The 12,740-nt window shown below is 46.7% G+C and overlaps 1 protein-coding gene across 1 annotated transcript in view; it reads left to right on the top strand.

Annotated features, from left to right (window-relative positions):
- The first annotated feature begins 857 nt into the window (after positions 1 to 857).
- LOC126419695 (WAS/WASL-interacting protein family member 3-like) overlaps positions 858 to 12,740 on the top strand; it is a 77,111-nt gene continuing 65,228 nt past the window's right edge. The window contains exon 1 of the mRNA XM_050086879.1: positions 858 to 966. Within this exon, the coding sequence (XP_049942836.1) occupies positions 858 to 966 (109 nt within the window). The remainder of the gene's footprint in view (positions 967 to 12,740) is intronic.

The raw sequence follows: 12,740 nt of genomic DNA, 5'->3' as shown, positions 1-12,740 counted from the left end.
CGGAGCGAAAGCAAGACATCCTATAAATTACACGAGGGGCTTTTGTCTGAATTTTCATACTCAAACACAGATTGGGTAATGGACAAATAGTACATGAAACAAACCAGCGTGAGATCTAGTTTTGCAAAAAAAAAAAAAAAAAGGGTCTACTTCTTTGAAAGTAAGAAGGACAATTACGAAGACATTAGTTAGTGATTTGAGAGAAAATTATTGTCCGAAGAGCGCAAAATGGAAAATGGAGTATGAAAGTAGCCAGCGTGGAGTGAAGTTTTGGAAAAAAAATGTTGTTTGGTGAAAAGTAATCAGGGTTGTTAAGAGAAAACTGTAGTGCTCTGAGGAAAAGTTGAAATATTCCACTAACGATAATTGCTGCTAGCTATGTAAATGAAGTGTCAAAAAGTTCACGATTTCAAGGCATTGATATTTCGCGTAGAAAAAGTTGCATTGGGGTGATACTTGATTTTTAAAATGACTTCCTTCGAATTAAATACTAAATTTAGGACGTTTCCAGAAAAGGAGACGCTGGGAAAGCAATTGAGGTGTCAAAAGATCGCGTATTCTGAAAAAAGACTTGAAAATAAAGTAAATCAAAAAAAGTCGATCAAATGTTGTGCGTATGTGTAAAAGTAAGAAGTAAAACAGCACAGAGAAACATTCGACGCATAATTAAACGATGATTGAAATCATGTCCAGCAAATGAGACGTGTCAAGTGTTTCTCTAATGTACGTATTTCTTACCATTAGTTAAATCATTTCACGAAATGCTTGAGCTTTCTTGTTATGCAGGGACGTGAGCTGGCTTTCCGGTGTGTCTGGGAGCGCGCCGCTATCGGAGTGCTTCCGTCCGCCGGGGCGCGATGCGATACCAGCCAGCCTCCAGCCGCGCCGGTCTCCACGCCGCTGGAGACTCCCCGGTCCGGGACGCCGTCGCTGAGGGAGCTCACCTCGATCTGAAAAGCGCCTACTGTTTGTTTACGTATTCACTCTTGACCAGTATCTCGGTTACAGCAATAAACAATTACAGGTGAAATTTACATTAGTAATCGTTTTTCTTCATTTATGTTTATGCCAAAGGGGTCAAATGTTTCTTTCGTCCTGTAGTAATAAACAACTTTTCCAGTTAACTGGCTGTTATAATAAAAAGTTTTTCGTCTAACGTATTTCTGGATAAGTCCGCAGTCATTCGTACTATGCAGTTGATCATTGCTGCACCATCTGCTTCAGCGCATTTATGAATTCCTGGGTTCCAGTGATATACACTACTGGCCATTACAATTGCTACAGCACGAAGATGACGTACTACAGACGCAAAATTTAACCGACTGGAAGAAGATGAAGTGATATGCAAATGATTAGCTTTTCAGAGCATTCACACAAGGTTGGAGCCGGTGGCGACACCTACAACGTGCTGATATCAGGAAAGTTTCCAACCGCTTTCGCATACACAAACAGCAGTTGACCGGCGTTGCCTGGTGAAACGTTGTTGTGATGCCTCGTGTAAGGAGGAGAAATGCGTACCATCACGTCGGAATGAAGCCTATCGCGATTGCTGTTTATCGTATCGCGACATTGCTGCTCGCGTTGGTCGAGATTCAATGACTGTTAGCAGAATATGGAATCGGTGGGTTCAGGAGGGTAATACGGAGCGCCGTGCTGGATCCCAACAGCCTCGTATCACTAGCAGTCGAGATGACAGGCATCTTATCCGCATGGCTGTAACGGATCGTGCAGCCACGTCTCGATCCCTGAGTCAACAGATGGGGACGTTTTCAAGGCAACAACCATTTGCACAAACAGTCCGGGTACGTTTGCAGCAGCATTGACTATCAGCTCGGAGACCATGGCTGCGGTTACCCTTCACGCTGCATCACAGACAGGAGCGCCTGCGATGGTGTGCTCAACATCGAACCTAGGTGCACGAATGGCAAAGCGTCATTTTTTCGGATATCGCGGTGAACGCACATTGGAAGCGTGTATTCGTCATTGCCATACTGGCGTGTCACCCGGTGTGATGGTATGGTGTGCCATTGGTTACACGTCTCGGTCACCTCTTGTTCGCATTGAGGGCACTTTTAAAAGTGGACCCTACATTGGTTCAAATGGCTCTGACCACTATGGGACTTAACATCGAAGGTCGTCAGTCCCCTATACTTAGAACTACTCAAACCTAACTAAGGACATCACGCACATCCATGCCCGAGGTAGGGTTCCAACGTGCGACCGTAGCAGCAGCGCGGCTCCGGACTGAAGCGCCTAGAACCGCTCGCACACACATCCATGCCCGAGGTAAGGTTCCAACGTGCGACTGTAGCAGCAGCGCGGTTCCGGACCGAAGCGCCTAGAACCGCTCGGAATAATGATATCGCAGCGCAACGCCACCTACCGGTAAAATGTGCCTGCGGCTCTCGTTGTCGCTATAAACCGAAGGTGCCGGATCTGTGTGACTTGATCACACGTGTATGATGGCTCGCACACGTATGCGCGAACCGTAGCGTCAAATCAGTGACTTTGAAAGAGGGCGCATTATTTGCATTAGAGAATGTGATGCATCCATCCGGGAAATTGCTACTCCCGTAGGACGAAGTGTTTCGTCAGCGTAACGGGTGTGTGCAGAATGGTTCACGGAAGGCAGCAGAAAACGACGAGATGGTTCAGGTCGCACCACCCAGACCATCGCCCCCCCCCCCCCACCCTGCCCCCCCCCCCCCCCCCCGGAAAGATCGATATCTTATCCGAATGGCATTCCAGGACAGATCTGCGTCCTCCTCGACTCTGGCGCAATAGTGGAACACTGTAGCACATTGTATACTATCAGGGTGACAGTTCGTCGCCTTTTATTACGGAATGGGTTACGTGCGCGTGGTCTACTTGCCAGCCAACCTTTGACGAATATGCAGAAACATGCTAGACAGCAATGGTGTATGGAACGACGTCACTGGGGACAGGAATGGCATCAGGTAGTGTCTTCGGACGAAGACAGTTTGTGTTTGTTTGAAAATGATGGCCGCATTTTGGTTCGCCGCAGATAGACGGAGAGGGATCACTGTGGCTGCATTCGCACGAGACATACAGCGCCAACTTAAGGCCCTGTGGTGTGGGATGCTATCACGTACAATCACAAATCACAGTTGCTGCGTGGCCAGGGCACTGTGACTATTGCGACCTACGTGAATGACGTCCTGCGACCCATAGGCATACCCTTTCTGCACAAAACCCAGATGCCATTTTTCAACAATGCACGACTGCCTATTTCTGCACGAACGCGTGCCTTCTTCGTGTCACAGGGTGTCAGCCCTTGTACCTGATTCGCCAGATCAGCAGACTTGTCGCCAATCAAAAATGCATGTGATATGGTGTAACGACCGGTGCAGCGCTGTGGCCGAATGCCAGCCACCAGGTGAATGCAGCGTGGATGGCTGTACCACAGAACGTCACTCGCGCCTTGTACTCATCGATGCCATCACACGTGGAACAAGTTGTCATGGCTCATGACGGATCCTATGCCACGAGGCAAAGGACACATGCTGAACCGAGGTGACTGAAATTCCAATCATTTCTGCAGAACAGACGTCCTGTGAACATAAATGGCCTATCTCTAGTTGTTCGAGGCGTTCTGTTTTTTCTGAACGTAAGTGTAACTTAATAACTACCCCATATCTTCTTTTGATGGTAAGATCAACAATTTTTTCTTAGAGGGGCCTGAGCATGAACTACATCTAAATACGACGTTTAACAGCAATTCAATTTCAGTAAGGCATTGTAATAATTATTTGTTGTTCGGAGCTTCCAAGGTGCTGCGCGGAGTCACACTTCCGGCAGCAGCCAGAGAGCTCTCACTGTTGACAGCGTGCGGTGAGCGAGATTAACCATCCGACGTACTGCCCCGCATATTTCATTGGGAACGTTAATGAGCGGACCCGGATCGTTGCCTGCATAGCTACGAAATTTGGAAATTTGTAGTAAGTTCTACGGGACCAAACTGCTGAGGTCCATTGTCCCCAGGCGTACACATTACTTAACACACACACCCATGCCCAAGGGAGGACTCGAAGCTCCGACGGAGGCAGCTGCGCGAACCGTGGCAATGCACCCCAGGGCGCACGGCTATCCCGCGCGGCAACCCAACTATATTCAGAAAATTTCCGAGATCTGACCACTGGACTGTACCAGGTAAACTCCTAACAGTTCATGCGTCGCCTCCTACTTTCCACTAGCAGCCCTCGCCCTTGATCACCAGAACGATAAGACAGAACAAAGTCCACAACCAATACGGAGAAACTCATACAAAAACGTCACCCTCAGATTTACGTGCTGCAAGAAATAAAATTTACTGACATGAATTAACTGTAGGCAAGTCCGTCAGTATTATCCCACACCGCTTCCAACGAGCTAATGGCGCAACGGTCAGCTGTGAGGTCTCCTACCTTACGAACAAGTCCGTCCTCAACAGCCCGCAACACTCGCTGACAAAAACAAAATGGTTCAAATGGCTCTGAGCACTATGGGACTCAACTGCTGTGGTCATCAGTCCCCTAGAACTTAGAACAACTTAAACCTAACTAACCTAAGGACATCACACACATCCATGCCCGAGGCAGGATTCGAACCTGCGACCGTAGCAGTCGCACGGTTCCGGACTGCGCGCCTAGAACCGCGAGACCACCGCGGCCAGCTGACAAAAACAGGAATGTCCTAAGTACATTGCACAACAAAAGTAAAAGACCACTTTTACGAGCCCCGAAACTGTTCCTCACTGCGGCACATAAGTTTGAAATTCGGCTCAAAGGTGCCTGCAACCCTCTCCTGTGATGGTGCAAAAGCTTGCCTCCCTGCGACTTCACACTCCTACGTTTCAAACAGCAAGGTGTTGACACACGTGAAAAAAGGTCACTTCTTAGAAGTTCATGTGAGCCTAACAATATCACATTGGCATCAAAATTCACCATAATTCTGCTCAACGCCACCTTTGATGCGTCACACTATGGGAAGTTCGTCACAGCCCTTCTTACCACATTTCGTCCCTTTCGACGCCTGTGCGGTGGAAGATAGAATCGCGAAGCCCAGCACTGAAATTACGCGGTTTTCTTAAGAGATCCCAAGAAAAAATTCCAGACTCACTGACGCTCAGAATTGGCACGGAAAGCAGGCCGTGAATGAAAGCAGAAATTTCCGTGAAACGTTGATTCCCACACATTTTGTCATCTAAAACGGTAGTTCGAACTGCGATAAGTAGCAAGAAGACGTTTTTGACAGCGTTTGACACTGCTAACATCCTTGGACGTTTCAGCCCTTCTATACCGACATCGTGGGGCTGCATCCGCTTTAAATGTGATCTCACCACTTTGGAGCGTAGCGTGTCAGCAGCTTCCGATGTGACACAGGGTCAATTCACTATGGGCCGTAGAAAACCACTCGACGAATTTTTAACTTGATCCGTAGTAGAGAGTTTTTACGCTTCGTCATCCCACCTCTTTCACCTCCTCCTACGACGCGATGACGAGTGGTTTTGACATTGACCACCCAGCTCGACAACACCCTCGGTGCTACATTTGCACCCTTGTTGAGCACGTTGAAAATGTACTTGTCAGCAGCTTTGACACCACTTCAGTCTCACGACTTCTCTAGTGCCTGAAGCTAGGCAAACTCCACCTAAGGGTATAGAAAAGGTTCCTTTTTCAGTATATTCACTGTGGATGACTAACAGCGACCGTGATTTTAATTGGCCATCTGATAATAAATATGCAACCAGTCGCTTTCTTACGATATACTATACCATGAACATGTTTCCGAGCCACTACGAGCTCATCATCAGATGGAGGTGTTACAGGAACGTTATGTTGTGAACCAAGTGTAGTTAGATGTAGTGCTGGAGCTGAGAGCACTGCGTTGTGGTATCCGTATCAGAGCTCTTCCTATAACGCACATTATTAAGCTATGTGGACGAATATACACAGTATTTAGCTACACTTGGTTTTACACCTCCATCTGATGATGAGCCTGCAGTGGCTCGAAAACATGTTCATAGTTGAATAAGTCGTAAGAAAGCGACTGGTTACATATTTATTATCAGATAAATCGCCAATAGAAAGTGTAGGACACTAGGAAAATGTTGTCAGCATACAAATGAGACTGCTTCCCAAACAGTCGTGCGATCCATTCTAAAGTATTACTCAAATGTGTGGATCTGTAGCAAATAGGACTAACAGGAGGTATTTTACGTATACAACGAAGGGCAGCTCGCATGGTCAGAGCTTTAGCTGATTCGTGGGCGAGTGTCACGGAGATACTAGGGAAACGGAACAGGTTCTAGAAGATAGATGCAAGCTGCCCAGTGGAAGCCTACTTACAAAGTTTCAAGAACCAGATTTAAATGTTGAACCTACGGACATACTGCAATCCCTTACGTATGGGATCAGTAGGACACGATTAGACGAATTACAGCTTACTCACAGACGTGTAAACGATCATTCATCCCACGCTCCATACGTGAACGGAATGGACACAGGTCCTGATAACTGGTACTGCCCAGTGAAAGCCTACTTACAAAGTTTCAAGAACCAGCTTTAAATGTTGAACCTACGGACATACTGCAATCCCTTACGTATGGGATCAGTAGGACACGATTAGACGAATTACAGCTTACTCACAGACGTGTAAACGATCATTCATCCCACGCTCCATACGTGAACGGAATGGACACAGGTCCTGATAACTGGTACTGCCCAGTGAAAGCCTACTTACAAAGTTTCAAGAACCAGCTTTAAATGTTGAACCTACGGACATACTGCAATCCCTTACGTATGGGATCAGTAGGACATGATTAGACCAATTACAGCTTACTCACAGACGTGTAAACGATCATTCATCCCACGCTCCATACGTGAACGGAATGGACACAGGTCCTGATAACTGGTACTACGGGCAGTCTCCCTCGCCATGCATATCACTATATTCTGCAGAGTACGGCTGTAGATGCAGGCTGGCTTTCCGTCAATTATTACGAACTGTGACCTCTCTGGCAGGAAATCACGAATCCAGCCACATAACTGAGAAGACCCGCAATTTCACTACAAGCCGCGTGTGGTTCCACGTCAAAAGTCTTCCGGAAATCCAGAAATACGGAATCAATTTGAAATCTCTTGTCGATAGCACTCAACACTTCTTGCGAGTAAAGAGCTAGTTATGTTTCACAAGAACGATATTTTCTAAAGCCATGTTGACTGTGTATCAGTAGACCGTTTTCTTCGAGGTAATTCATAATATTCGAGCACAATATATGTTCCAAAATCATGCTATATATCGACGTTAATGATATGGGCCTGTAATTTAGTGGATTACTCCTAATACAGTTCTTGAATATTGGTGTGACCTGTGTAACTTTCCAGTCTTTGGGTACTCATCTTTCGTCGAGCGAACCGTTGTATATGATTGTTAAGTATGGAGCCATTACATCAGCATACTCTGAAAATAATCTAATCGGTATGCAATATCGACCAGAAGATTTGCTTTTATTAAGTGATTTAAGTTGCGTCACTATTCCGACTGCATCTACTTCTACGTTACTAATATTGGCAGCTGTTCTTGATTCGAATTCTGAAATATTTACTTCTTCTTGTGAAGGTTGTGCTTCGTAACTCTGCTTTGGCAGCATTGTCTTCGATATTGTCTCCATTGTTATGGCGCAGAGAAGGAATTGATTGTGTCTTGCCGCTAGCATACTTCACATACGACTAGAATCTCTTTGGATTTTCTGCCAGGTTTAGAGAGAAATTTTCTCCGCAGAAACTATTATAAGCATCTCGCAGTATTATAAGCATCTTGCACTGAAGTCCGCGCTAATTTTCGATCTTCTGTAAAATATCGCCAGTCTTGGACATTTTTCGTCTGTTTCAATTTGGCATGTTTTTTCGATGTTTCTGCAACAGTGTTCTGACCCGTTTTGTGTACCAAGGAGGATCAGCTCCGTCGTTTGATAAAATATTTGGTGCAAATCTCTGTTACTGGCCGCCTGCTTAGCTGCGTGGTTATGTGCTTGTCTGCCATACAGCGGGTCCGGTTTCGATTCCTGACCGGGTTGAAGATTTTCTCCGCCCGTGGACTGGGTGTTATGTTCTCGTCATCATCGTCTCATCATCATCGACGCGCAAGTCGCCCAATGTGGCTTCACATGCAATGACTTGCAACACGGCGGCCGAACTTCCCCCGACGGGGCTTCCCGGCCACCAGTGCCATACGATCATTTCATTTCATTTCTCAATTGCTGCCGATACTATATCTTTGAATTCAAGCCACATCTGGTCTGCACTTACATTGTTAATTTGGAAAGAGTTGAGATTGTCTCTCAGGAAGGTGTCAAGTGAATTTTTAAAATGGTTCAAATGGCTCTGAGCACTATGGGACTTAACATCTGTGGTCATCAGTCCCCTAGAACTTAGAACTACTTAAACCTAACTAACCTAAGGACATCACACACATCCATGCTCGAGGCAGGATTCGAACCTGCGACCGTAGCAGTCCCGCGGTTCCGGACTGAGCGCCTAGAACCGCTAGACCACCGCGGCCGGCAGTGAATTTTTATCTGCTTTTTTGAATAGGTATAATTTTCATTTATTTTTGGAGGGTTTGGAGGTTACAGTATTCAATATTGCTACCACAACCCTTCGTTCCCTTATTCTTGTATCCGTTTTGATGCTGGTTATTAACTCAGGGTTATTGTTGCTAAGATGTGAAGTATGTTTCCACCAGCGTTTACTATTCCCGTGGGCTCCTGAACAAACTGCTCGAAATAATTTTCAAAGAATGAGTTTAGCACAATTTCGGATGATCTTTTATGCGTACCTTCGGAATTAAACGTGTATTTTCGCTAACATATCTAGAATAAATTAAGGTCACCACCAACTGTAATGGTATGAGTCGGGTACGTGTTTGATATTAAACTCAAGTTTTCTTTGAACCTGTCAGAAATTGTATCATGTGAATTGAGCGGACGGTAAAAGGATCCAATTATTATTTTATTCCGGTTGCCAACAATGACCTCTGCCCGTACTAACTCACAGGAACTATCTACTTCAATTTCGCGACAAGATAAACTAGTTCAAACAGCAACAAACACGCCACCGCCAACTGCCTGTAGCCTGTCCTTTCGGAGCACCGTTAGGTTGTGACCTTATCTCCGCCTTTAGTGTTCTGTGTGGTTGTGAGTGCATTATGTTGGAGCTAACTGAATTCGAACATGGAAAAATTATTGCTGTTCGTTCTGTGGGTGCTTCCGCAACTAAGGTAGCCGAAGTGTTTCGTGTTTCAAGCGGCACCGTATCGATGATTTATGCTGCATACGGAAGAACATCACGCGCCAAGTCAAGACGAGGACGAAACGTTGTGTTGGTGATCGTGACAGACGGTCATTAAAGAAGATTTTGACCAAAAGTAAGAGCATCGCCGCCTCAAAACTCACTGCAGAACTGAATGTCACTCTCGCGAACCCAGTCAGCGCCAAAACAACACAAAGGAAGCTCCGTAATCAGGGAAAATCAGGGCCAGCTGGAATTTCAGAATCACTCATCAGTGATGCAAATGCTCGCAACAGGGCAGCGTAGTGTCGAAGCCATAAAACCCGGATGTGTCCATTTAGGCTGATCATCTTACGTTTGTTCGGGCGTAAAGGCAGGCGGCGGCACGCCAAGAGGGAACGTCAAAGCAGAGGGGACTGTGAGACGACGTCATCCAATTGCACACTGACCGACCCCTCTCCAAGACGTTTCGACGCTCGATTGACTTGGCTCCCTCATCTTAGTCAGCTTGAGCAAAAGTGCTGGCAGCATCGCAATGCCCTCCGTTGCCTGAGCAACACCAAATGGGATGCAGCTCTACAGAGCCCTTGTCAAATCCCGAATTCACTATGGGAGTGTGGTTTATGGTTCGGCAGCGCCTTCAGCATTGCATTTACTCGACCCTGTGCACCACTGTGGGGTTCGATAAGCTACAGGAGCTTTTAGGAAGAGCGTACTGGTGGAGGCTGGTGTCCGTCCACTGCAGATCAGACGTGAGCAACTGCTCGCCAGTTACGCAGCACACATTCATAGTTCCCCTGAGCATCCGAATTATCGTCTTTTCTCGCCCACGGCAGTCCATCTCCCGCATCGGCGGCCCAGATCGCGGCTAACGATTGCGGTTCGCGTGCGGTCCCTTCTCTCCGAACTGGAGTCCTTCCCTTTACCACCTCTACGAACGCCTCCATGGTATACGCCTCGACCGCAGCTTCGTCTGGACCTGTTTCGGGGCTCTCAAGCGATTTGCACCGACGGCTCAATGGCCGATGATCACGTAGGCTTCGCATATCTTCATGGAGGACCTATTGAGCAGCACTCCTTGCCAGTTGGCTGCAGTGTTTTCACAGCAGAGCTGGCGGCCATATCTCGTGCTCTTGAGTACAACTGCACGTACCCTGGCGAGTCATTTCTCCTGTGTACTGACTCATTGAGCAGCCTACAAGCTATTGACCAGTGCTACCCTCGCCACCCTCTGGTAGCTTCCATTCAGGAGTCCATCCATGCCCTGGAACAGTCTCGCTGTTGCGTGGTGTTTGTGTGGAGCTCAGAACACGTCGGAATCCCCGGCAACGAACTTTCCGACAGGCTGGCCAAACAGGCGAGACGGGCATCTCCGAAGCTGACCTGCGTTCTGTCTTACACTGCAGCGTTTTCCGGCTTTGGGAGACGGAATGGCGTAACAGCATGCACAACAAACTGCATGTCATTAAGGACACTATGAATGTGTGGTAAGTCTTCCATGCAGGATTCTCGCAGGGAATCAGTTGTTCTCTGCCGGCTCCGCATTGGGCAAACGTGGCTAACCTCGTCGCGAGGATCCACTTCAGTGTCTCTGTGGCTCCACCCCTTGCTGGACTGCTCACTTTCAGCCGCTCTGCGGCAGAGTTTTAACTTTCCCAGCACCCTGCCTTCGGTGTTGGGCGATAATGCCTCCAGAGCAGCATTTAGTTTTTACTTTTTTCCTCTTATGAAGCCGTGGAGGTGCAGCCCTGTACAGAAGGACTGCAAAAGAGGTAAGTACATCCAGAGATGTGGATTTGACAGAGTGTGGCAGAGTGGTTCTAGGCGCTTCAGTCTGGAACCACGCGACCGCTGCTGTTGCAGGTTAGAATCCCGCCTCGGGCATGGATGTGCGTCATGTCCTTAGGTTAGTTAGGTTTAAGTAGTTCTAAGTTCTAGGGGACTGATGACCTCAGATGTTAAGTCCCACAGTGCTCAGAACCATTTGATTTGGCAGACTCGTGAACGAGTGGTGCAGTTAATTGGAACAACTAATCAGAGGTTCACATCGCAGCAGAGAAAGGATATGCAGGAATGGGTTACATATGGAGAAAAGGATAAACGTAAGAGCGAATTTCCCTGTTTGGGGAAAGGAATTGCCGAAGTTGGGTTGGAAGTGCGTGAGGAGGATGCGTAGCAGTAGGGTCGGTGTGGGTGATACTGGCTGGGAAGAATATGAGATTTGGTAACTAGGTGAGAAAAGACAGGGTTGTTGAGATCGAGTTTATGGAATGTGTATGATATAGGGAGATGTTCATTGTGAATGAGGAAGGAGGTGACTTTGATGACCTGGTAAAGGGTTCGAGTATGTAACGGTAAGCGTGTGTGATGACCCACGTGTAGTACTTGACAGTCGAGGATTTGTAGGAATAGATACTAAATGTGTGGGACGGATATCAAGAAGACACTGGAATAGGAGAAGATGGGCCAGATCATGACTTTGTAGGTTTGGCGAATGGACGAGGGATGCAATCCACCATGTTTGGCCCGTGGGAAGTTTTGCAGTTTTCCTCTGTTTGTGGGCTTTCTGTTGAATGGTTAGTCCGTGGGGTCCCATGACACCTCCGCCTTAACATTTGTTCTGCAAAGAGGGAAACAAGGCAGAAATGGTTAAAATGGGTGGGACTTAACATATGAGGTCATCAGTCTCCTACAACTTAGAACTACTTAAACGTAACTAACCTAAGGACATCACACACATCCATGCCGGAGACAGGATTCGAACCTGCGACCGTAGCAGTCGCGCGGTTCCGGACTGAAGTGCCTAGAACCACTCGGCCACCGCGACCAGCGAAACAAGGCAAACTCTAAAATATTGCCCACGACAACCCATTAGAATCTAAGCTTCTTTCTTCGAAATATTTCCTGTTTGAGAGAAAACTGAATATATTGATTTGAAAAACTTTCTTCTCAAGTAACATGTTCTTTAGATATCGTATTCAAATGCTGAACAGAACTAGCTGTTGGCTGACTCTATGTTGAGCATCTAAACAGTGTTGTGAAATAAAACGTTAAACTTGATGAAATAAAACATTTCAAATAAGGAAAACGAACCTAATTAAATACGAAAAGAAACCAATTGCGTGATGAATGAAAACTGTATAACTAAAAGTCAGCACCGAAATTCATCATGATCGCTGCGTGATATGAAGTCCAGTGTTCGACTTGGTGTACCCCCAAAAACAAAATAGGACTCTACTCGGAAGAAAAAAAACTGTCTGAAATCACCAGTAGTTCAAATGGCTCTGAGCACTATGGGACTTAACATCTGTGGTCATCAGTCCCCTAGAAATTAGAACTACTTAAACCTAACTAACCTAAGGACATCACACACATCCATGCCCGAGGCAGGATTCGAACCTGCGACCATAGCAGTCGCGCGAATCACCAGTAGTGTTCACTGAAAATAAA

This window comes from Schistocerca serialis, chromosome 9 (assembly GCF_023864345.2).
Source record: "Schistocerca serialis cubense isolate TAMUIC-IGC-003099 chromosome 9, iqSchSeri2.2, whole genome shotgun sequence".
NCBI classification, from domain to species: Eukaryota; Metazoa; Arthropoda; class Insecta; order Orthoptera; family Acrididae; genus Schistocerca; species Schistocerca serialis.
This window is presented reverse-complemented; position numbering and strand designations above follow the sequence as displayed.